We start from the raw sequence: 25,385 nt of genomic DNA, 5'->3' as shown, positions 1-25,385 counted from the left end.
AACAACATTATAAACACGAAATATTAATAGAAACGCGATTAATCGATGCGTTAGTTCATATTTGCTGTGCCTACAACAGCCCGTCGTTAACAGGGGAATGGTCGGTAAGCGAACACATTGGGTTCTATGGAGGCACTACACTACACTATACACTACACTATACATTGTGCTCCGTGGAGGACCATTGTTAAGCGATTATTCGTTAACAGGTGTGGTCGTTAAGAGGAGTTCGACTGTCTACGTTATTAAAATCGACCTGAGAAAAATATACTGAATCTTTTGTTGCTGTAATTAACGGAGGGCTTTATTTATACAAAAAAATCTGAAATGTTGGGTTCCCCGCCCTGCCCGCAGCGTCCCTTGGGAGGTTCATGGATTCCGTCGTTCCTGGCCCAGCCGTCACGACCGCCACGGTTCACGCACCGCGCCCTCTGCGATCGCATCTGTCCGGGGTCCGCTCCCTTTCTAACGGCCGGCGAGCGACTGGGCCCGCCACCTGTCCCCGCAAACCTAACCCCAGACATAGCTCTGCTTCAGCCTCGGCCTATCGACACCATGCAGTTTACCGCGATAAAGTCCAACGCTATAAACCACCGGATCCCGGTTACAGCTCGATTCCTGCTGCTGCTGCCGCCACATGAACTCCGATGACTCCGCCGATTGCCGGACTGGACCGACCCGGTTAACCCCGGGCAGGTGGCAACTCTAGGCTATGACCAAGATAAAGTTCTTCCTCGTGTAGCCTTAACGGACTCTTGGGGCAAGTGCTGTTAGCGAGCAGCACCTACGAAGGCCGGCACGGCACACGAGGGGGGTGGGATGGCCAAGCACCATGCCCGTCCGCCTTCGTCTCCCTAGTGGCTACGTTTACACGCCACAATAAGTACTCATTTGAAGGCGATGGCGTGCGGAACGACAGCGGTGTTGTTAAAAGGGTGCAACGTTCACGTGGCCATTACGCGCGAAAAACCGCAAACGCGCAGCGCTGCACATGAACTTTCACGCAGAGCGCCTTGGACTCGGAAGCCCGAGTTCGATTCCAGGCCACGATTAACGTCGGTGGTGAGCGATATCTGGATCTGGCCGGCCCCCATCCCCAACCCCACCCCCCCCCACCACCCTCCAACCACTTCCCCTTCCTTCATCAACCAACACCGGCCAATGTGGTGAAGTATGGTCATATGGTCAGACAAACACCACGACCGACGTGGCACGGGAGGGGGGGGGGGCAAGCCTTCATCCAGCAGTGGATCAATAAACGGAGCGTTCATTGCGAACGCTCTGTAATTGTAACGATTATGGACCCAAACAAAAATTGGGTGTGTTTTATTTATTTATTTTGTTCACCCGGGGGGTGGGGGCCGCATTGAGCTCTGGCTCTTTAGCAACGGTGACCCCGGTGGGGGCTGGCGGGGGGTGGGGGGGTTGCGGAGGGGTGGAGGGGGTTGAAGGAGGACGCAGAAAAATGAAATATTGAAAAACTAAAAAATTACGGCGAAACTACTTGAAGAGGAAACCGCATTGCGGTGCAGTGCGGGTCCTCGCTTTCACGACGTCACGTACGTATGTTGAACTTCTTTCGCACCGTACGTAGCCAGCCGTGCTAATGCGTTCCTGGAAATCCCATCGTCGTACAAATCGGATCGTCATCAGAGTGAATCGGATCGTATTTTCCGATAGACAGTTCGAAACGTCACTTGCCAATGTGTTTTATCTTCTTCTTCCTTTCATCGGCCGTATCGTACAGAGTGTAATAGGTGAACATCAACGCAAACACTCGAAAAATAACAAAAACGCTTAACCCCAAGTCACATCGGTAGGGAGCGAACTCTCTCCGCTCGAAAAAATGTGTTCGGAGCAACTTCGGGAAGCTGCGTCGTGAATCGATCCACGGCGGCATGATAGCAAACGTCGTAAAACGCGGGTCGTCGTAAGCCGGAGACCGCCTGCACTTATCCTAAACATCCGTTCAGTCACGGGAAATCACACGGGAAATAAAACTGGCGAAAACAAACGGAGGGGGGGGGATGCACCAGCATCACACGACAACAGCTACAGCAGCCGCCATTCGCCACTAAGTGGCGGTGATGCCACCACGGCACTTGTGCCGGGCTAGGTACACTTTGAGGCCACGTGATAGGTCACGGGACAGACCCAGCAGGTGCCATGGGTTGACCAAGATGACTGGGCAGATGCATCAGCTGTGCCCCCTACTGTGCCAACTTGTCGCATGTTAGCTGCCCGGCGCTCCGCTCGTTGTTGTGAGCATCACTCCTCTACCCACCGCTGTTGTTAAAGGCCGACTGCGTCCAACTGCCCAGGAGCGTGCTTCAAGAACCTCCTCCAAAGAGGCCGCTGGTACCGGTCTTCGGAAAGTCCACTCAGCTCCGCATCCTCCCGAACAACCTCAGTCCATCTCTTCTCTAGCCTGTGCCGCACCCACTTAGCACCCTCTATCCAGCTCAACAGAAGCTGCTTGGGTATGCGGTGGCTGGGCATGTGGGGGCTACATGACCCCCACAGACACGCACGCACATGGCCGGTCGGGCGGTCGCGAAAGGCAACACAAACCTGGCTGACGTGATGCTCGCGGAGGCTGTACATTCTGAAGCCGAGTCGTCTTCCTCTTCTTCACCGAAGACAACAACGACGACGACTACGACGACGATGACGACGTCGCGTTCGCACCCTCAGCCGCGGAGCCTCGTCACGAGATCGCGGAACGGGAGACCGCCCTCGCCACTCGCCCACGACGGGTCGCGGAACGTTGCAGCGGAGGTCGAGCGCTTGCTCACAAGCCCCTGGGGCTCGCCGCGGTACATCGTAGTGGTCGGGGGGGGGGGGAGTGGGTGGGGTGCGACAGCTTCCCTACCCTGGGAGTTCTCTCGCTTTGGTGGTCAAGAGGTGGACTTTGCCCGCTCGTTGGGCTGCGGTGATATTTTCGTCAAACAGGTATTTTTACGGCCCCCCGGCTTTCAATCGAATGCCGACGCACGGGGCCTGCTGAACTCTGGACGCCGCTGGCTGATCTGTGCCCCTGCACCTTGCCGCCGCAATAAAAGCCCCGGAGACACCAACCGGTTTGCGGGTAACACAGCGGTCTTTTACAGCCAAGCCCTGCAATTCCACGCCAACCCTCCCTCCCACACCACACCTCCTGCATCCTCTCTTTGTAATGCCAACACCGCTATCAGGTGTGCTGCCTCGCGCTGTCTGGAGAGTGGGAGCTACCACTATCTTGGATGTCACGGTGGCTGGGAGATGTTAACTACCTCACCTGGTGTGCAGGAGGTCGTGGGTTCGATCCCAACCCTGACGCATGCTGCTGTATATTGGGAGTTTGCGTGTCTTTCTCTGCCTGTGGTAGCGTGGATTTTTCTCCGGGTCCGCCGGTTTTTCCCTCCACACTTAGAAACATGCGTTTTAGAGTATTTGGCTGCTATATATTTCCACACGATGATAAGCCACTTTAATTGGGCAACCATTTGCGGCCAGCTCGTTTCTACGAAAAAAACAGCTATATCGTTTTTACAGCGGTAGTCTACAAGTGTTTACGTGCACATAACGTGATCAATAAAATAGTTATATGAGCAATATACAGTGACCCGTTTATAAATACCCCACTGCTCCTCTGACTCTCTCAGCAAGGGGGAGGGTGAGAGCGAGCGTTGTTAAAGCGATCGCTCCGCGTCTCCAAGGGATCCAGAATCTTCATTTGGACTGGAGGAGTGAATCCGATGAGCTATGAAGCTCTTTTTCCCACGTGTCCAAGGGTCTCACAGCGGAGCAGAGCAAGGGGAAGGTGGTGGGTGGGTGGGTGGCGGCATGGGTGGAGATTCACGGACCAGTGTCTCTCACACGCGCTCACAAAGACAAAGACCCCCCGTCTAGCCTCAACAGACTGTAGGGGCAAGTGCCGTTAGCGAGCAGCACCTATGAAGGCCGGTACGGCACGCGAGGGGGTGGGTGGCCAGCACCACGCCCGGCCACCTTTGTCTCCCCTAATGGCGATGTTTACACACCGCACCCAGGTACTCATTTGAGGTTGAGTCGGCCTAGGGGAAGCCCAGGACCGGTTCAGATAATCGCCACCGTTGTGTTGGCCGCGAGCGGAAACCGAGCTCGCGTGGCCGGGTTCCTAGCGCAGCGTAGCGCTGACCGAGACGCTACCGCTCCGCTGACGCACACGCTCACACAAACGCGCACACACACAGAACGTCAATTCCGGGGGGAATTTGTCCGCGCGTCGCCGAAAAAAGGGAAAACGATTGGCCAAATGGTGTCGCGCAAACAAACGGAGAGGCAACCCCGCAGCGAACGCCGCGAGCACGGAGACGTTGCCGGTGCGGCGTACCGGTGAGCCGTCCGCTGGCCAGTTTCCACCACAGAAAATACGTGAACTTTCTTTAAAAAAACTAAAAATGCGTCATCATCACTTCTTATTTTCGATCACACTGTTTCACCAGAGATTGGCCCGACTCACCGCTGCCGCCGGTGTCTTCGGTGTTCTCTCCGCGTTTTGCCGTGACCTGTAAAACAAACAAACGAGGACAAGCCGGTATTCAGGTTGTTCGAGCCAAGACAGGAAGCCATCAAGCCTTTATGTTTGCAATGCGTGCGAGCGCCGCGCGTGTTGTGTGCGTGCGTGCGAGGTAGCGGTAGCGTAGCGGTTAGCGCGCTGCGCTCCGCCACAAACCCGGCAACCCGAATTCCATTCGCGCTCACGGCCAACACCAGTGGCTATTGTATGAACCGGACCTGGGCCTCCTCCTAGGTCGACTTGGCCAAAAAATGGAATTTGCTACGGTGTGTAAACGTCGCCACTCGGGAAGGAGACCGGGACAAGCCGGCCTTCGTAGGTGCTCGCTAACAGCACTTGCCCCAAAAGTATGTTGAGGCTATACGGGGGGGATCATTGTCTGTGTTGGGGGGGGGGGGGCTTGAGGGGGGAAACTCACACGAGCCATGTCAAGGCAGCTCATTCGCTCGCAACAAGTAGCACCCAACAGCAGTTCCCCCTAAGTCTCAAAAGCACGGTACTGTAAAATAATAACAAATGTAATCATAAAGGGAACTATTTTATTCTGCAAAAGAATGTGGGTTTTAGAGTAATTCGACACCCCATCGGCTCTCGTTTCCTCTCCGGGCAAAAATGCGGGAACTTCCACGTTGCCGTCGCCACCGCCGCACAGACAGCGACGACGACTCCGCCACCACCACCGCACACTCGTCGCAGAAACCGCAAAGGAAAGGCCACACGCCGTTGAGTGCGACACGAAAATGAGCTCCATCCCGTCCCCGGTGGAGTTTGCGGTGTGTCTCTCTCTCTCTCCCCCCCCCCCACCGTGGTCGCGTGGATTTTTCTCCAGGTCCTCCGTTTTTTTTCCCCTCCCACGTTTAGAATGGACGCCGCGCGTTTAGAAGTAATTTTGGCTGCTACAGATGTCCATGCGTTAAGTCACTTCTCGTTGGGGTGTCACTTGCGACAGCAAGGTCGCTCCTGAGCTCAATGGGCCTTACCTGGTCAAATAAAACATTGTTTGAGTTTAGTTTATTGTTGGTAGCTACCACGTGTCATGTAAACGTGAATGGAAGCAATCTACGGAGAAAGGAAAAGCAATGTTTGATGTCTGTCCCCCGCACCTACGATTGCTACAATGCGGTGCCAAAGAAGTTCAACGTACGTGTACACACATGCGATGTCTGGCACGATGGCATCATGTGGTTTACTCACACTGAACGATCGTTGTCAGCTCCGGCAGTTTCATCCTGCCACACACGAAACAGGAAACATTGCATTTAGAAAAGAATAATTATATATTTTAAGTACAGTTTCTCAACCACGGGTGCGTTAACCGTAGAAATGCTACGCACGGCCTGTTTCACTTTGGTACGTCAGGGACCTTGTGAAGTCAGAATCAGAATATATATTTATACTGCAGGAGGAATTCGATGAACCATGAAGCTCTTTTTTACAGACGTCCAGATGAGGGGCAAGGGGTCAGAACATTTACAACAGGCAATACAAAAACAGGACAGGAGTGAAAAGTATAGGAAAGGTAAGCAAATCATCAAATAATATTTATATATATAGAAATAAAACGGAACTATGCTATTTCAAAAGAGTCGGCCGATGTGTGTCGGCCACCACCGATTCTTCAAGTTTGAAGAACCACACCGCAAGTCACTCAATCGGAAGCGACACGGCAATTGTCGCCCCCCGTCCCCCATGAAGCAGAACCCTGCTGTAAAAGAGTCTACGAGACTCACTGTGGCCTTCCTGTGTAATTATATATAGGCCCGATGGCCCAAACCCAGTGACAAACGGCACAATAAAAGTTTGTGAAAGATAAGAGTGATTGCACGTTTCTTGAATCGAATGAAGGTTATTATTATGATTACTTTAAGAATCTTGACTTAAAGCTTTCGTGACTGCAGGTATTCATATTCTTTGGGTTTTTCGGTAAAGCCACGTGGATAGAAAAAATAATTAAAACATCACGACTTTTGATCGCAGCATCTGATGACGATTGTTTGTGTTGCGATCGAAACGTCGTGATATTTTCAGAATAATAAGAGCTCCAGCGGAAAGAGATGATGACAACGATGGGAAGAGGGAATTGAAAAGTGGAGCAGTGGAACAAGAGAATAATTTTCAAATACAAGGTGCAGACCTCCCCATTGCATCAAATAACAACCGCCGTCAACCACTAAGTGGCGGTGACATCACCACGGCGCTTGTGCAATGCTTGTGGTGCAAGCACGTACAAGCAGAGGCGTTTGTCAATCCACTGCTGGATGTGGACCTCCCCACACCTTACGGCTCGTGGGGGTGACTCGAAAACTCATTTCGAAACACTAATTTCTGTAGAACTGCTTTTTGCATTTCGTTCGTTGTCCTTCCCGCCGGCATCTCCGATCAGCACGGCTGGCCACGTGCGGCGCGGAAGAAGGCAAACGTACGTACGTGCACACGTGACCAAACATCGCCGCGCCGGTCGGTGCGGCGTCGGTGAAAAACCCACGACGGTCAAGTTTTGGGTTCGGTCCTGAAAGTACCCACCGCCGTTCCTCGCCCTTCAGGGCCGACGGACGCCTCCGACGCTAGGCCCGGGGCGACCACGCCGTGGCGTTCCGCGGGCCCGGGTCTCGTGCCGTCTGAAGCTCCTGGCAACAGAAGGCATCAAGCGCTGTCAGTGCGCGCTGGGGCATTACGTCATCGGCGCGATCTCACCTCGTCTTAGTTTAAATTCACACCGCGCCTTCGCCGAGGCTAACTGAGCTGGGCTGGGGGGCGGAGGTGCGGGAGGTGGCGCGGTTTGCCGATGCTCCCCCTCCTGCCCCCCAGTGAATTCCACGTTGCACGACCACCAACGGCCGGCCCTGACTTAATGTTCCGGAAGAAGCGACGCCCCGCAGACAGCTAAACGAATTTTTGCCCTTCAATTTAACCTGAAAGTATTTGAAACAATAACAACAGCTTTAATACGTAGGCTTTCGCGACCAATGTTAATCATGATGGGTTCACAGTGATGACGTCGTCCTGCTATATTTAAGACCGGAAGCAGGTGGATGGCTTCACTATTCTAGCAAATCGCCCGATGATGCTGAATGTAATTACCAGCGAAACGTCGTACTACTCAGATTGTAAATGTTGTGGATTTACTCTCCAACACACCGGTGGGCTTAAGTAGTCAACTAATCGGCGCGTTGTTTACGTGACAAACCTTACTGGCTGTGGCGAGCAGTGGAGGGATACGACACATTTATACTTATGCAATCTAACCCAAAAACCTTTATGAATAACGGTTATCATAATAATACTAATAATAGTAATTTACAGCCCCTGGATGAATGCCCTCTGTGTGTCGTGTTAGTTGTGGAGATTGTTTGTGCGTACTTTATCGTTTGGTTTTTGTAAGCTTTTTCAAGCGCCTTGAGTGAAGGCGCTCTATAAATTAGATAAGATTAAACTAAACACTATTTTTAAAATTTGATCAGGTAAGGCCCACCGAGCAATATAGCTCTTTTTCAGAAGCAACCTGGCCACAAGCAATAACCCAATGAAGTGGCTTATCATCATTTGAAAATGTATAGCAGCCAAATACTCTAAACGCACGTTGATTCTTAATGTGGAGGGAAAAACGGGAGGACCTGGAGAAAAATCAACGTGACCACGGGGGAAAACACGCAAACTCCAAATATACAGCAGGCATCGTCAGGATTGGGATCGAACCCACGACCTCCTGTATACCAGGCGAGGTAGTTAACATCTCCTAGCCACCGTGATGATGATGAGAGAGAGACATGCAAACTCCAAATATACAGCAGCAGGCATCGTCAAGGTTGGGATCGAACCCACGACCTCCTGTATACCAGGCGAGGTAGTTAACATCTCCTAGCCACCGTGATGATGATGAGAGAGAGACATGCAAACTCCAAATATACAGCAGGCATCGTCAGGGTTGGGATCGAACCCACGACCTCCTGTATACCAGGCGAGGTAGTTAACATCTCCTAGCCACCGTGATGATGATGAGAGAGAGACACGCAAACTCCAAATATACAGCAGGCATCGTCAGGGTTGGGATCGAACCCACGACCTCCTGTATACCAGCGAGGTAGTTAACATCTCGGCATGCTCTGCTTGAACCATGGTCTTGGAGAGTTGGTGCTGCTGCTGGTACGACCACTCAGTCAGACGACGTACCTTCGTGTTCCAGAATGTTCCCCGGCATCCTGAAGTCAGCTGGCAGTGACTGGTGGTGGGTGAGGCCTGAATAGACACGGGGACACGTTTAAGATTGCATCTCTGATAAACTTCACCTCGCTTGACAAGGAAATTGATTTTATTCCAAGTGGGATGTTTCCCCAAGCCATTTCAGCCTGCGTAGTCCACATTGCAACCAGAAGCTCCAAAATTATTGTCGAATAATATCGATTGCATGGGCTGCCTTGTTTTCGCTAGCTTGCCCAGGAATGTTAGACGTTATTATCTCAGCTGGTTAGGCCCAATGAGCTAGGCAGCTCTTTCCCAAGGGGGGTCCTGGCAAGTTGTCGCAGTAGGGCAGCGATCATCGCCAATTAGGTAATTCAAGAAAACATCGTCGTTCACCATCATACACCACCGTTCTACCGAACCACCATCATTCACCGTACCAGTTCACAAAACCACCATTCTCCACCATTCACCATCATTCACCACCATTCACCAGCCTTCACCAGCATTCACCAATACCACCATTCACCGCCGTTCACCGTACCGTGGTCACGGGCACTACCGCCACCGTCGCCGCCGCAGCCTCCGCAGCCGACGCCCCCTCCCCGGTCTCCATCCCGGGCCCCGGTAGACGCTCCGTCCGGCGCAGCGCCGCGGCTGAACGAGCGACTTCGGCCACGCTCGTGCCGGCACCGCTTTCGGTCGGCCCTCGGCGGACTTGGCGGGTGAGCAGGAACCCCCGCGGTGGCGGTGGGGGTGAGGTTGGCGGTGGGGGAGAGGGTGGTGGTGGGAATGACAGTGACGGTGGTGGTGGGGGTGGCGGTGGCGGTGGGGGTGGCAGCAACAGTGGCGGTGGCAGTGACGGTGGCGGTGGGGATGGCAGTGATGGTGGCGGCGACGATGGCGGTGGGGATGGCGGGGATGGCGGTAGGGGTGACGGTGGGGGTAGCGGCGACGATGGTGGTGGGGGTGGCGGTGGGGGTGACGATGGGGATAGCAGTGACGATGGCGGTGGGGGTGGCAGTGACGATGGCGGTGGGGGTGGCGGTGGGGATGGCAGTGGGGATGGCAGCAACGATGGTGGTGGGGGTGGCAGTGATGGTGGCAGTGGGGGTAGCGGTGAGGATGGCAGCGACGATGGCGGTGGGGGTGGCAGTGACGATGGCGGTGGGAGTGGCGGTGGGGGTGACGGTGGGGATGGCGGTGACGGTGGCGGTGGGGGTGGCGGTGGGGATGGCAGTGACGGTGGCGGTGGGGGTGGCGGTGGGGGTGACGGTGGGGATGGCAGCGACGATGGCGGTGACGGTGGCGGCGACGGCGGTCACTGCCGCGTCGCCGTCCCGCACCGCCGTCCCCGCCCGTGGGTCTCCGTCAGCGCCATTGCTCCTGCGCCCGCCATTCGTAACTGAGCTCAGATCATCGATTCACTATTAAACTATAAACTATTTTTATTGTAGCAGGTAAGGCCCCACTTAGCTATAGAGCTTTATTTTGCAGAAGCGACATGGCTATCGCAGATGGAAGTTCAACGACAGTGGCTTATCATCATCGTCGCGTGAAAATTTACAGCAGCAGCTGCAAAAGAGTCTGAACGCGCGACGTTGATTCTAAATGTGGGGAGGGAAAAACCCGGAGAAAAATCCACGTGACCACGGGGGAGAGACATGCAAGCTCCGAATATATACGGCAAGTGTCGCTAAGTTTAATTACAGCCCACATTTGAACCCACAATCTCAACGGAGCCCGCTATTAACGGCAAGTGTCGCTAAGTTTAATTACAGCCCACATTTGAACCCACAATCTCAACGGAGCCCGCTATTAACAAAACAACTGCAAGCGTTTCTTCAAATAATTAATTTTAAAACCGTTCCCAAACGCACTTTTTGTTTTCGTTGTCACAGGGGAGGCGCTCGCACTTACGAGCACGGAGGGAGACACGGCAGCGGCAGCGGGAGAGCGTCCACGGGTGTGTCGTCACCGTCCCGCCCCCCTCCGCCCCCCCCCTCGGGCTGCGCGTGGTGAGCGGGATCGACCACGACCTTCACCTTGGCCTGCGGGGACACAGCAACGCGGGAACGGACACACGCCAGTCGTGATCCACAAGGGCTTCCCCACGACCGATGTTGGTCAAGCTAAGTTGTTTTTTTTGGGGGGGGGGATATCATATCGCGTAAATGTAAAACCGTGTCGTAAACCAACCTCCACCCGACACGGCCAATTAGTGCAGGTTTTGTCACGTGAACAGAACGTGAAAATGTCGCCGCTTATTTAGCGCCACCCGTGTGTCTGTGTCTGTCGCGCGACAGTCGGCGTTGAGATCGTGCGATCACGTGCCATGGCTTTCCCTTGTAAACGAGCTGGGGAAACTTGCTACACGTGGATAGTCATCTGCGCAACAAGTCTAAATAAACTTAAACACAAAATCGGGACGAAACTCTTAACACGCTGCACCAGGACTCGAACCCAGGATTCGGGCAGTGCCGGATCATGTGATCTGACCTCTGACCCACCCAGCCACTTCAGAAAGACTGTACACGCAGACACCCACACAGCGGGTTGTGGAAATGTCTAAGTCGTGACATCGAAAGAAATTAGTGGCCTTGATGGTTATTTGTCTACGTGGTCCACTGGATGTTCGGGTATAGTTGGTCTATCATCATCATCATCACCATCGTCTTCACCATCGTCGTCACCATTGTTATTACTATCATTATTACCATCGTTATCTCCATCATTATTATCGTCACCATCATCGTGATAATCCCCGCCCCGGGAGATGTCATTGTCTCAATCCTCCTCAATCCACTCTCGCAAGCTCCACAGATCTCGTCGCTTTATTGTCACCGGACCTCTGAGCCACAACAACAGCGATCCTCCAGTCAACGGCTGAAATGTCTGCAACCATAAACCGCTGGGACTTTGACACTGACACACATCTTGCCTGACCATCAACACTGGCCTTTGTTTTTTCGACGATACGAGCACGGGGAGCGGCTTTCCTTGCGTCGCGTCAACAACCCTCTGTGTGTGGCTGTCCAGAATGAGTGGGTCACGGTGGCCCTCGGAAAAAAAAACAACTAAAAACCGCACTAGCATGGTTGGCTACGTACGGTGCAAAAGAAGTTCAGCATAAATGCATGCATATGTCAAAACATGTGTGGTCAACGCAGACTTCATGCCTTGTTCTCGGTGACTGGTCTCCTGTATCATTGTTCATCATCTTGACACTGACAGAAAAGGGCCCAATAAAGATGCCGCTTATCAACTACTCCACACCCGTAAAGAATAAGGGGACCCCCCCCCCACCCCCCTTTGTCTTCCCCATCGACGGAATGCACGCAGCCACCCCCACGGCACACGAAGACACACACCCGACAACAACGAGCGGGAACAACGGTACGTGCATTGCGATCCAAAGGCTTTTGTCTTCTGATCCTCTGGCCCTTGTGTGGACACGCCGCCGGGTCGGAGGTCACGGCGGCGGGGGCGGCCGAGTCGGAGGTCGCGTGCTGTTGATCGGCGGTGGCGGTTGCCGGTTGCGGCGGTTGTGGCGGCTGCGGCGGTTGCGGCTCGCCGGCGAAGGGGGGATGAGTCTTGAGGGTGACCTCTACGCCACTCGGGTCCTGCTTCAAGACCCTCACCACGTTCTGCATCTCCCAGCCGACCTGCGTCACACCACGAGCCCAGGAGGGTACGATTCAGTCATCGATTTTTGTTCTTTCGAGTTGATGTCACGTAATGATCCGACCTAAGATTTGATTTGTTTTGGGTCCGATACAGCCCAACAATCTAACCCTTTACCATTCCGGCGACGCACTGACGTGTGCACGTCAACGGTTTGTTCTTCCCGTTCCGTTCCGATGACGTAAGCTTCTCAATGCTGTCGCTTTTCCCTCCCGCTATACAGAAAAAATATCATAATAACAATAAGAAGAACCGTGCTGTGCTTGGTTTGTTTGTCCTTGCCCGCACCTCCGATTAGCACGGTTGGCTACGTACGGTGCAAAAGAAGTTCAACATACATATTCTCTGGTTCTTTCGGTAAAGTCACGTAGGTAGAAAAATAATCATAACCTACAGTCACGAAAGCTTCAAATCAAGATTCAACATACGTACATATATGCTTACATATGAGTATGTGTCTCTATGGGTTTCTGTGGGTCTCTGTGGGTCTATATGAGTCTCTGGATCTCTGTGGGTCTGTATGGGTCTCTTCCTTCCGATATTAGGAAGACACTGGAGGTCTGCAATTTTTGAATCATCTAGATTGAAAACTCATTTCTTTAGAACTGCTTTCTGTGTTTAAGTTGTTTGTACTTCCCCCGGATCTCTGATGAGCACGGTTGGCTACGTACGGTGCGAAAGAAGGTCAACATCCATACACTACACTATATACTAAAATACACACTACGCTAAACACTACATACTACACAACACTGTACACTACGCTACTCTACTAAACTGAAAATAATTTCTTTCAAACGGCTTTCTGCGTTTACTTTGTTTGTCCTTCCCCGCACACGTGATTAGCACGGCTGGCTACGTGCATACGCACACTGGGGCCGTAGGGAAATAAACGGAGACTGTCGAAGCGGATCGCCCTGTACGGCGTTTTCGGCGCGGTCAGTGCCGAGTGCTGCCCTGCGGGTGGAGTCAGAGGGCCACCTCTCGGGGAGCGCTCGGAAATGATCACCGAGCCACCGTGGCTCGATGCGGTCGCGGTGACTGCGTCAGCGTCAGTTATCTACCAGTCAGGCAAAACAATGAGTCTGAAGCAGTCCAGAGCGCCGCCCACACACCCCAACCCCCCCACCACACACCCCAACCCCCCCGCCCACCTCCTCACCCACCTCAACTTCACAAATCCGCAGGCGGGGGATTAATAACGGGCCGAAGATTGGAGATCCCACCACCTCGCTCACCGAATCGGGACACACCGAGCGCAAAGGGAATTTTATACGGGGGTGGGGGGGGCGGGGGGGTAAAGGGTGGGGCCGGCCAACTTCACGCAAAAGGAGGGGACCGCGATTGCGTCTCACCGTCGGCGTCGTAAACGCGGCAGGAGAAATAAACAACGGGCGTCACATTTCTATTTCCGAAGCGCCGCGAGTAAACGTCACGAACCGTGCGCTCACTTCATACCTAACCCATCCACCATCACGCTCCACCCATTCTTCCTTCAACTCCCCCCCCCCCCCCCCCACATGCCCGTCGCCTCCTTCCCCTACTGCCCACGTCTCAATCCTTTTCCAAACCCGACCGCTAAACGGACGTGCTACCCCACCCCGTCACCTTACTTTTGCCATTTCGTACCGCGGTCGGTAAGCATCGTCAAGCGCCTTGGCGAAAGGCGCTTAAAAAAAACACAAAATAGAAGAGGATTGTTTTTCAAGAAATGTTGATGGTTTCTGCGTAATGCCCCGAGTGCTCTTTATACACCTGCTTCTGTTGTGAGGCCTCCTGGCCGCGTCTCCCGGCCTTCCCCAACACTTTTTGCACGTCGCTGCGGGAGGACCTTTGGTTGCCGTATCGTCACCGTGCCGTTCGAATATTATCACCGTGGCAACCCCCCGCCCCCCCACCGGTCGCGATCGTCGTGGCGACGGGGACGCGAGGAGCGGGAAGTTTCGCGTGCGGGGTTACTCACTCACCACCGTCTGCCGGTCGACCGCGATTAATTCATCGCCGTCGTGAATGTTGCCGGAGAGGTCAGCTGGGGACTGGGCACAGGGGCAAGGTGCGGGAGAGGAACAGCGCAGCGAGACGAGTTAATTCTTGATTTGAAGCTTTCGTGATTGCAGGAATCCATACTCTTTGGTTTATTCGGTAAAGTCACGTAGGTAGAAAAATAACAGACCACGACGTTTCGATCACAACACAAGCAATCGTCATCAGGTAGGACAACCAAAGCAAGAAAAAACTGCTGAAGTAGGCGAGAGATCTGCCGTGGCCCGAGATAATGCTGGAAAATCGCCCAATGAAGCTGGCTGTGATTACCGCCAGTGCGATTTCTCGGTACTCAGAACTGTGAATGTTGCGGGTTTACTCTGCAACACACAACCGGTGCGCTGAAGTAACCGACTTCACGCGATCTAACCTGAAAGAAAAACAACCTGCACCGTCGTTAATATCGGTCGCGAAAGGCCACTACTACGACGTGTTAAAACGAACATTAGCGGCTCTCCCGTATGGAGCCGCGAGCGCGCAAACGGACGGCGACGTGCGTACACACAGACGCACTCCTCGTGATGAACGACCACGAGAGCCGCAGGAGAGCCCTGCGGCCCTCGCAAACAGGACACACGACGCACCGCGGGCTAGCGTACTCGCGCGCGACGAGTTATTGCACGCGGGACGTACACAACGCGGAGCGGCTGCGCGTAGCACGACAAATGACACGCAGGGCGTACGATGCACACATGCGCAACACAGACACACACCAAATCATACACAGCACATACGCAACACGGAACAACATACATAGCGCGAAAAATTATTCACAGAACATACGCAGCAAAGAGCAACGTACGTTACACCACATAACACAACACACGCAGGACATACAGTACACAGCACAGCGCAACAAAAGACAAAGAATCCCGTGTAGCCTATTCACAGACTGTCGGGCAAGTGCTGTTAGCGAGCACCTATGAAGGCCGGCACAGCATGCGAAGGGGTGGGTGACCAGCACCACGCCGTGCTGCCTTTGTCTCCCAAGTGGCGATGTTTACACGCCGCACCGGGTACTCATTTGAGGCTGACCTAGGGGAGGCCCAGGACCGGTTCAGATAATCGCCACTGGGTGTTGGCCGCGAGCGGGAATCGAACTCGGGTCGCCAAGGTTCTCAGCGCATCGTAGCGCTAACCGCTGCACCACCGCTCCCTAGGCAGAGCCATTCGCGGAACAAACCGGGCGCCTGTGAAAGAGAGAGCTTCACAGCGTGTCAAGATTTCTCCGGGCCAAATAAAGATTGCGATTTCCGAACCGTGGAAACCCCAAGGCAATCGGAGGTGAGCAAAGTCCAGGCGAGTGTTGACAAGGAGCGTGGACTTCCAGACAATGACTCGGGTCGGAGTCCACAGAGTGGTACCAACTAGGGCACCACGAACCGCAACGCTCCCAGACAGGTTCCTAAAATGGTCAGAGGGGGAAGGGCTTCCCAAAGTTCAGATGAATCTTGATACTAAAAAATAAATGCTCAAAATCTGGCCCAGAGGTGGCATTTAGGACGATTCGAACGTTTATTCGTGTGTGTGCGCGTGAGTGTATGAGCGCATGTCTGTGCGTGGTGTATGAGTGTATGTTTAGTGTTCGTGTGTGAGTGCATGCGTTTATGAGTGTATGGGTCCATAAATGTGTGCTTGTGTGTATGAGCTTATGTCTTTGTGTGCGGGAGTGTATGAGTGTATTAATGTGTGTGTGGGCGTGTATGAGTGAGTGTGTGCGTGTATGAGTGTGTAGGGAGTGGCAGTGAAGTGGTTAGCATGCTGCTCGATGAACCCAGCAACCTCAGTTCATGCCCCCGCTCAAGGCCAAAACCGGTGACGATTATCTGAACCGGTCATGGGCCTTCCCTAGGTCGACTCGGCCTCAAATGAACACCCTGCTACGGTGTGTAAACATCGGCGTTCGGGAGATAAAGGTGCTGGCCACCCACCACCGTCATCGAGTGCCGCCCCGGCCTTCGTAGGCGCCACTCGCGAACAGCGCCTGCCCCAACACGCCTGTTAAGGCAGTACGGGGGGGGGGGGGTGAGATCTTCGTCTTTGTGCGAGAGCGTGTGTGTGTCGTTGGCTGTTTTAGTCTACTCACATTCTCCACCACCCCCGTGACCACGTGCATGCCTTCCGGGGTTGTTTTCAGGTAGAGGCCCTGGGAGGGGACAGAACAGGGTGAGCAGCCTGGGCGGGCAAATGCTGGCACCGAGCTGCGGTTGTTGTCAACAAAACGTAAACTGGTGGCAATGTTAAAATGGAAAAACTAAACTCAACTATCGTTTCGATTTAAAGCTTTCGTGACTGCAAGCATTCATCTTCTTGGTTCTTTCTTTCACAGGGCTGTCGGAAAGGACGACTGCTTGCGTTGTGGCCGAAACGTCGTGAGAATTGTATTATGTTTTATTTTATTATTTTATTATTTCCCTTCTACGTGACTTTACCGAAATAACCAAGAAGATCAACTATCGTTATCCGTGAGTGGGAGCGAGCGGTAGGTTGGGGTGTGTGGTGGGGGGTTGGTGGTGAAGATTATCTGGAGAGGTTCTTGGGCCACCCCTAGGTCGACTCAGCCTAAACCATTAGCTATTTATCAGAGGTGACTTGGCCCCACGTGATAGCTCATAGAAGTGGCTGATATCACCACCACCACCACCATCATCATCCCCATCATCATCATCACCATCATCACCATCATCACCACCACCACCATCATCATCATCACACGTGGAGATTTACAGGAAGCAGCGGCCGAATAATCGAAATGCCGCGTGGCGTTTATAAATGCCGAGGAGGGGGGTGGCGAAACCGGAAAGAGGGAACAACAGGAGAGCAATCCACGCGAGCGAACCACCGCGGGACAGAGAGAGAGAGACGAGACAACGTTAGTCGCCGAGCACAGTCGCCCAGAGTCCCAAGCACACGTCAAGGGGCCGGCGACAAAGCGGCACTGTTCATAAAGTGCGCGACGGATAAAGAGTGGGACGCACGATTCTCGTGAACGGAGCAGCAAGGTTATTATTGGAAGAGCTTTGACGGGGGGAGCGGCGCGCAATCTCCTTTGAACGCCGACGCAGGCAGGGGTTGGGCATGGGTACACGACGACGACGATGATGATGATGATAACGATGACGACGACGATTGGCGAAGATACAGTGACCTCCGCGTAAAGGTCACCCACGGTATGGGGCAGGCGGGGCCGCGCTGCCGATTATAGAGCGGCTGGCGGACACCCGACACGCTCTGCTCGCAATGCCACCGACGTCGACACGGCAACAAGCCCGGACAGCCTCGCCTGCCCGCCAGGAAGAGCAGCCCGCGCGTGAATGCGCTTGCTCGTGCTGCAGCGGCTTACGAGCGCCAACAACAACAACGACAGCGACAGCAATAGCAACAATAATAACAATGTCCGATTCATACCGCACCACAAAATTCATGCAGCGAGTCGTCAATACAAAAGTTGGGAAGCGGGGGGGGTGGGGATGAGGGGGGGAGGGTACGCGGGTGTGGGGGGGGGGACAGGACAGCATGAGAAGCGTCACTCGCGTGCCATTCCGCCTGGCCACGTCTTCAGCTCAGCAGCTGCCGCCCGAGGGCCGCTGTGGACCGATCGCTCTCGTTGTGTACGAACCGGCGGGCAGCTCTCTCCGCCCGTGGGCAGCTCGCTCCGCCTGTGGGCAGCTCGCTCCGCGCACGCCACGTTCCTGTGCGCCAGCGTCGGGATCAGATTTTTTTTTGTAACGTTGCCCGTACGTGACGCTCCCGTACGTGACGCTCCTGTGCGTGTCACCCGTGCTTGTGACACCCAATGTGTGGCACCGTCTGGGTCCGGTGATCGTTGATGACGAGTGCTGCAGCTGCTTGGTGCCTGCTGGCAGCTGGGACGTGGGAATTGCCACACGGGGACCGGCCTCCCCCCAAAAATTTAACTATCAAACAAACTCACCAGCCTTTGCTCAAACTTGAAAAACCTACAGTCGAAACGTGGCACTGTGCCAACAAACCAATGGCACGCCGCTCGCCATGCCACGCCACTGCGGCATGGGGAAAATTACACTGGTCAACAAAAAAAACTATCAATTATACACTGGTCAACAACAACAAAAAATTCTGGCCTAGACTTTTGCAGCTCTTTTAGACTAATTTCAGGGTTTTCAAGATTTGCTCTATCACATCTCATTTTCATGCTATCGGCATACCCCATTTTCATTGATTTTACCCGAAATTAACTCTGTCACTTATGATTGCAAGTTGTTGCGAGTCAGTGACTGCTTTAGTGTTAAAATATGGTGCTGTATTTTTAGGATAGTGTGTTTATAATATCACTTTATGTAGATATCCACATTTATTTAATATTTTTCTTCTGCAGTTTTTATTGAAAATGCAATATTTGATATCTCAAAAACCTGATTTGGAATCAGCACCCCAAAATTACCTTAAAACCGGTGGAATACCTTATGCCAGAAAAAGTGTGTTGACCAGTGTTATGTCGCTTTCCGTCGGTGTAGAAATAATAACAAATATTAAACATTCGCTCACGATGGACGCTGATGAGACACTGTCATGTTGAAACCGGTCCAGAGGTTTTGCTTGTCCGTGGATCAATGCTGCCAAAATTACGTACTCGCAGAAGGCCGTGGGGCTGTCACGGGCAGTGTAAGAAATACCGTCATGTTTTTTTACGCGGCGAGACGGATATATATATATATACGAAGGACACACGCATTTGTCAGATTATCTGTTTTATCGCTCTTGTCACGATCAGGGCCGGATTAAGTTTGATGAGGGCCTGGGGGTTGTTGTAATATTGGGGGGGGGGGGGGGCGCTGTACATTCAATTCCTTCCCTTGATTGTGTCACCACCGATGCCCAATATCATAAACGCCATTGATAGTCGCCTGATTTTATGATCTAACCCAAAAAACAACCCCCCTCCATTGGCCTACTACTGTATTTCAGTTCTAGTTTTTAAATGTGCCATACGAATTCTAAATCGTATATCTCTCATTCACTCTCTTTGGGTGCCCCGTGTCATTTCTGAAAGACGTTGGAAAATCATCGCCTTTCTACCGTTCAGCTCTGTCCATGACATTTACTCAGAACTCGCCATTAGATTATCCTCCCAGTTTCATGCAACAGTGGCTACGTGATGTTAACTACCTCGCCTGGTATGGAGGAGGTCGTGGGTTCGATTCCGACCCAGTGACCTGTCTCATTGGAGTTTGTATGTCTCTCTCCCTGTGGTCAAGTGGATTTTTCTCCGGGTCCTCCGGTTTTTCCCTCCACACACATTTAGAATTGACATGCGTTTAGACTATTTGGCTGCTATACGTTTCCACGTAATAAGCCACTTCATTGAGCTATCATTTGTGGCCAGGTCGCTTCTTAAATAGAGATATATAGCTCAGTGGGCCTCACCTAGTAAAAGAAAAAAAAAGTTTAGTTTAGTTTCATCTTCCTCGACTTCTTGCTGTACCTCCGATTAGCACGGTTGGCTAAGCACATATACAAGCGTGACATACAAGCTCAATCAAAATAAAAACAAACAAGACTATTGTTATTCCGACCCACCAGTCTACGTGGCCATTGGGCTACGTAGACTGGTACAAACCAATTTGGAATTGAATGTACATATATTGTGGGGCATATTTATATTATAGAGAGAGAAGCAGTTTGGTCAAAGGCGGAGAATAAGATAAAGATTTCGAGTCTGGGCTTGAACAGGGGCAGGGAGTCCACAGCACAGACGGCTGTGAGGGGGGGAGGTAGTGGGCTCCAGACAATGGGAACAGCAGAAGAGCGTGAGCGACCACCTATGTTTTTCAGCTGCATTTGTTAAAGCAGGGGCAAACCTTGGGACGGGTTCTGTCATCTCTAGTGCTCATCAGCACAAAACAAACATTAAAACAAACGCTGCACGGTCACCTGGTGGTCACAGGTAAGAAATAACCTGTGGCAATTTGGCAAAGTGCACCTAAACTTGGACGCGATCATTCACAGGTTGCCCTGAGTGGACTTTGGGAAATTGAACGATGAAATAAAAACACAAACAAACGGAGGGTCATTTAACATCGCCACAACGAAGTAAGCATTAGGCCTGCCCACCGACCAATGCCGCTCAATAATTTCCATCAGCAGAAGCATCCACTCCAGTCCGAGCTGCCGGAGCGCCAAGCTCACGATGCGGAGTGGGAGCCACCGCGCAGCAGCCGGGACACCGTGCCACCTGTACAGCCGCTGGTGCCTTTGCCCGCCGGTGCCGAGCGCCGGCTCCGTGACGCGCACGAGCGGTGCCCGAGGCGTGCGAGTGGTGCCCGGGCTCACGGGAAGGCCCCCGTGTCCACCCACTGAACGATGTCCCTCGTCGTCGTTCGAAGTCACGCCAAGCACCCCCCACCCTCTTTGGAACCATGAGCTTGGCCCTCAACGTCGCGAGTTCAACCCAACCGAAGCTTGGAGAGAGCGCCGAACGGAGTTGAAGAGAACTCGCAAGCGAGCACCGACATTGTTGTGAAAGACCCAACGCAGAAGCAAGCTGGGGTTTGATCTTCCACAAAGGAGTTCGTGGTCCACCCCTAAAACCGCATCCGCCGCACAAACCACGGCGGATGCAGATACCCGATGCGCACGCGGAAAATAAAAAAAACTCTCCAGCAGTGATGCGACCGCGGTCATCCGGGAAGAGACCTGTACAACGACGCAACACGCCGATCCACAAACACGTCGGAGACATCACGGCGATACACTACTCCGCTTACTCGTGACGCTGGTTACGCGGCTTGACCACCTCACCATCCTGCTTAACCTACCCCGTGCCCCAACGGCGGTGGAAGGGTGGCGGCGGAGGAGGGGGGTTGGAATGAGATGAACTCTGGGCGATTGGCGGACGGCGTGCGAGCGTGAAACGGTCGTCCCCGGTGGCAATTACCAGGCCCTCCTCGGGGCTTCGCACGTCCAGCCTGGCGGCCACGAGCCGGGCTCCCCTCTGCAGGTCGCGGTGTGTCGACTGCAGGATCGTCTTCTCGCAAACCTGCTGCAGCCTGGAGCCCTGCGGACAGGACGCACAATGCACGCGGAGGACACGTGCGTGTGTGTGTGTGTTTGTAAGCCGGGCGAGTCGTCGTTCGGAGAAACCCAAAACGTCAAACTAAACTGTTGACTATTTATTTTCTAGATATTTTCTTACTTGACCAGGTAAGGTAAGGGGGCCACTGGATAGCTGTTTTTGTTTTTTTCAAAGTGACCTGGGCACAAGTGACATGCCCAAATGAAGTGGCTTATCATGTGGAAGCTTACAGCGGCCACTCTGTGCGGGTTGTGCGGGGCCGGTTAAGATTACTTCGCGCCCCGAAGACGGGCAGCGTAGACGTGGGAGCATCGAAGTACAGCACAACAATGGACTCTCAAGTTGCTCGCAGCGTAGCCCCACAGCAGCCTATAACACCTGGTTATGCGTGGTGGCAACACTTTAAAAAAACCACGAACCTCAACCTGTCACCTCGTCACTTGACACGGTGTTTAACCGACAAACACCCTCACGGTCGCCAACACAACTCACGAAACAATCGTCAATAATAGTGCGCGCGCGTGTGTGTGACGCAAGTGTAGTGGGGGAGCGGTGGTGCAGTGGTTAGCGCGCCGCTGCGCTACGAACCCGGACGATCCGAGTTGGATTCCCCGCTCACGGCCACCAACACCGGTGACGATTTACCTGAACCGGTCTTGCGCCTCCCCGAGATCGACTCAGCCTCAAATGAGTGCAGTACCTGGTGCAGGTGTGTGCCAGCATCGCCACTCGGAAGACAAAGGCGGTCGGGCGTGGTGCTGGCCACCCAACCCCATCGTGTGCCGTGCCGGCCTTCATAGGCGCTCGCTAACAGCACTTGTCCCAACAGCCTGTTAAGGCTACACGGCGGTGACGTGTGGGGGGGGGGGGGGTTGAATCCTTGTCTTTGTAACAGCGTGTGCGTGACATTAGCAGCGCGACGTTTCGGGCAACGGCCCTGCTTCTACGGTACGCGAGTATGAACCTACCCTTAAGCAAGCGTCATCCGCCGCGGCACGGAGGCGTTCGGCTCAAGCGCCAGAGTGAGCGTCTTCTCATCTCGTGAGAGAGACGGCGCGACTTGGCTTAGGGGTTCGTCATTCGCTCCGCGTTCCCTCGGCGCCAGCGAACAGTGCGCACACCACCGCACCCAGCCCACCCGACCCATTCATGGTCACATCAAACGAGTTTGTCCACTCTTCCCTTTTCCCACTCGCGCCATCCAACCCTTCTCCCCCCCACCGTCTCGTCTTAATAACAATAGCGGGAGAGCGAGTGAAAATCCCTCTCGCGTTCACCGCATCACACCAGCACCACCAAACCCACGGTTCCCCAGCCAGACGCATTTGCTAAAACAGTACGCCGGCAAGTTTATACATTTCACGGGGGAAGGAAAACTGCAACAACAACAACAACAAACGAGAATGTCCTTTCACGTAATTCACTAATGACACACACACAGACACACCACACGCAGACCTGCGTGTGTGTTGTGGTGTTCAACCGCCGCCACCACCCGGTTACAAACGAAAAGCCCTACCTCGTATCATTTGCCGATCAGGAGTGGCACGGCGTGGTGCTGGTGTTGGTAGGTGGGGGAGAGCTGGCTCACAAGCACGCGTGGAATGCGTGCACACCCCTGCCTCTCCGTACTGTCTTCTACTTTAATGGCAAGGGGCCCGTTTTTCACTTGGAAAGCACGGAATGGATCGAGTTACGGGAACCGGTGCTACAATAATTAGTATTACCACTCCAACATGAACGCCACGCAGAATTTTTGTTGTTTTTCAAGAGGGACCCCGCCTCCGTTGGGATGTCTGACCAACACGTCGTACGGCTGGGCTGGCGAAGATGCAGAAGGTCACGGCTACAAATTCCTCATTCGGGTGGGTACAAGCCCAGATTGCAGTATCAGGAGTCGTATGTCGTCGCTGCGATAATGTCTTCTTCGAATTTGTGGATGGGGCATTGCGTCCGCTGCACGGTTACGGGTCTGTTCTGGATGACCACAGTCGCACTGCTACTCCAGGATAAAACATAGATTTCAGGTTATCCGCATCTGCTGCTGCTGCTATGGTTTGTGCGGTGGACGCGGTTTAGGGGTGGACCATGAGCATCTTCGTGGGAGATCAAAGCCCCGGGGGTTCTTCTGCGTTCGGGACTTTCACAGCGAGGTGTTGGTTCGCGAGTTCTCGATGAACTTCACTCAGTTCTCCGGGCTTCGTCGGGGTTGGGTTGAACTCGCGTCGTTCGTGGTGAAGCCCGTGGGTCACCCCCAAGAAAAGGGCCTTGGCCGTGACTTCAAGCGACGACGAGGGATGGTGGCGCTTTGTGGATCGGGGGCATCGCGTTTGTCATACGTCGTACGCTCTTGTTCTGTATTATCACAGTCGCATACACGCGACCGGAAAATGTATTTCCTTTTTTCCTTTCCATGTGTGGAAGGTGGTAGCAGCCTTCGCGCGTTACCCACCCTGTCAAGTGAGAAAAACGCCACGGATGGCACCAACGGGGCGACCGAACATCGATCGTCGATCTATCCCGCGGTCTTCAAAGACGGGGAGAAAGAAAAAACCACAGCAACATCATCGATGTTGTGTTTCAAGCGACAGGTAAACACGTGCACGCAAAGATCACCAGCGCCGTTGAGAACGTTTCACAACAACAAAACCCCCCCACCACCATCAGCGGTTCCTGAAGAACTGCTTTCTCTAAGGTCACCGTCAAAATAACGTCCAGCAAATGCGACTCGCAGGCGGACCACAATGCAGTTCGTCGGGAACTTTCTAATGTTTTTTTTGCATAACGCGCAAATGGCCGAGTGCTTTTGTGTCTCCGTTTTTTCTTGTTGCGTGGCCGTTTGAAACTTGCGGTTTTCCGCCCTGATGAGTTCTCTCAATAGTCACCGACATGGTCAATGACACTGCGCACGGTTTTTAGCAATGGGAGGTAACCACAGAACCCCTAGGATTCCCGTGCAGCGCAAGAGGGGGGGGGGGAAGGCGAAAATATTCGAGACACTGCGCACTGGGGGTGAGGAATCAAACCGAGGTGCACCTTGCCGTGAGGCACCGCTGCACGCCACCACCATTGGCCGCCCACACTGTTGTTGCTCTCTCTCTCTCTCGTCGTCGGGCGAGGAACTAATACAGCTGTGTGTCAAACTGGCGGCGTGTGAAAATGGCCTTGAATGGAAGGCGGTTAACACGCACATAGGCAACCGCTTCCAATTTCATGGCTTTTTAACCACACAAGGTGACACCATCGCGATCATCATCGTGATTGTCTGCAGGCATGATCAATCCACTGGCGGATGAAGTCCTCCCCCAATCCAATCTTGAATCTGCGCACAAGCTGATTTCATTGCTCCGTCTCCACGGTGATCACCCTCTTCGCTGTTGGTTGCGACGATCATTAGCCTGGACCCCAAGTCCACCGACTTTAATTGAGTCCACGTGATGCCTCTAACTCGACGATGTTATCTCCCTCGCCTGGTATGCAGGAGGTCGTGGGTTCGATCCCGACCCTGATGCCTGCTGCTGTATATTTGGAGTTTGCGTCTCTCTCTCATCATCATCACGGTAGCTAGGAGATGTTAACTACCTCGCCTGGTATACAGGAGGTCGTGGGTTCGATCCAGACTCTGAGGCCTGCTGCTGTATATTTGGAGTTTGCGTGTCTCTCTTTCTCATCATCATCATCACGGTGGCTAGATGTTAACTACCTCGCCTGGTATACAGGAGGTCGCGGGTTCGATCCCGACCCTGACGCCTGCTGCTGTATATTTGGAGTTTGCGTGTCTCTCTCTCCCCGTGGTCGCGTGGGTTTTTCTTCCAGGTCCTCCGGGTTTTCCCCTCCACATTTATAACGAGCACGCGTTTTGCGTAATTGGCTGCTGCTATCAAT

At 53.4% G+C, this 25,385-nt stretch overlaps 1 protein-coding gene across 7 annotated transcripts in view; it reads right to left on the bottom strand.

Moving 5' to 3' along the window:
• LOC133357131 (connector enhancer of kinase suppressor of ras 2-like) overlaps positions 1–25,385 on the bottom strand; it is a 51,489-nt gene that overhangs the window by 15,968 nt on the left and 10,136 nt on the right. For 3 of the 7 annotated variants that reach the window (XM_061574928.1, XM_061574929.1, XM_061574927.1), the window contains exons 4-13: positions 21,363–21,482; positions 16,533–16,592; positions 14,371–14,439; positions 12,124–12,384; positions 10,640–10,770; positions 9,264–10,105; positions 8,711–8,776; positions 7,064–7,167; positions 5,735–5,769; positions 4,484–4,529 (exon numbers count right to left, since the gene is read on the bottom strand). In XM_061574928.1, coding sequence (XP_061430912.1) covers positions 4,484–4,529; positions 5,735–5,769; positions 7,064–7,167; positions 8,711–8,776; positions 9,264–10,105; positions 10,640–10,770; positions 12,124–12,384; positions 14,371–14,439; positions 16,533–16,592; positions 21,363–21,482 — 1,734 coding nt within the window. Of the gene's footprint in view, positions 1–4,483; positions 4,530–5,734; positions 5,770–7,063; positions 7,168–8,710; positions 8,777–9,263; positions 10,106–10,639; positions 10,771–12,123; positions 12,385–14,158; positions 14,315–14,366; positions 14,440–16,532; positions 16,593–21,362; positions 21,483–22,468; positions 22,946–23,019; positions 23,128–25,385 lie in introns of those variants that run through there. The other 4 variants (XM_061574932.1, XM_061574931.1, XM_061574933.1 and 1 more) reach the window with 4 other exon arrangements.

This window comes from Lethenteron reissneri, chromosome 56, assembly GCF_015708825.2.
Source record: "Lethenteron reissneri isolate LAM-NWPU_2019-01 chromosome 56, ASM1570882v1, whole genome shotgun sequence".
NCBI lineage: Eukaryota > Metazoa > Chordata > Hyperoartia > Petromyzontiformes > Petromyzontidae > Lethenteron > Lethenteron reissneri.
The sequence above is the reverse complement of the archived record's forward strand: the minus strand, read 5'-3'. Positions and strand labels throughout refer to the sequence as shown.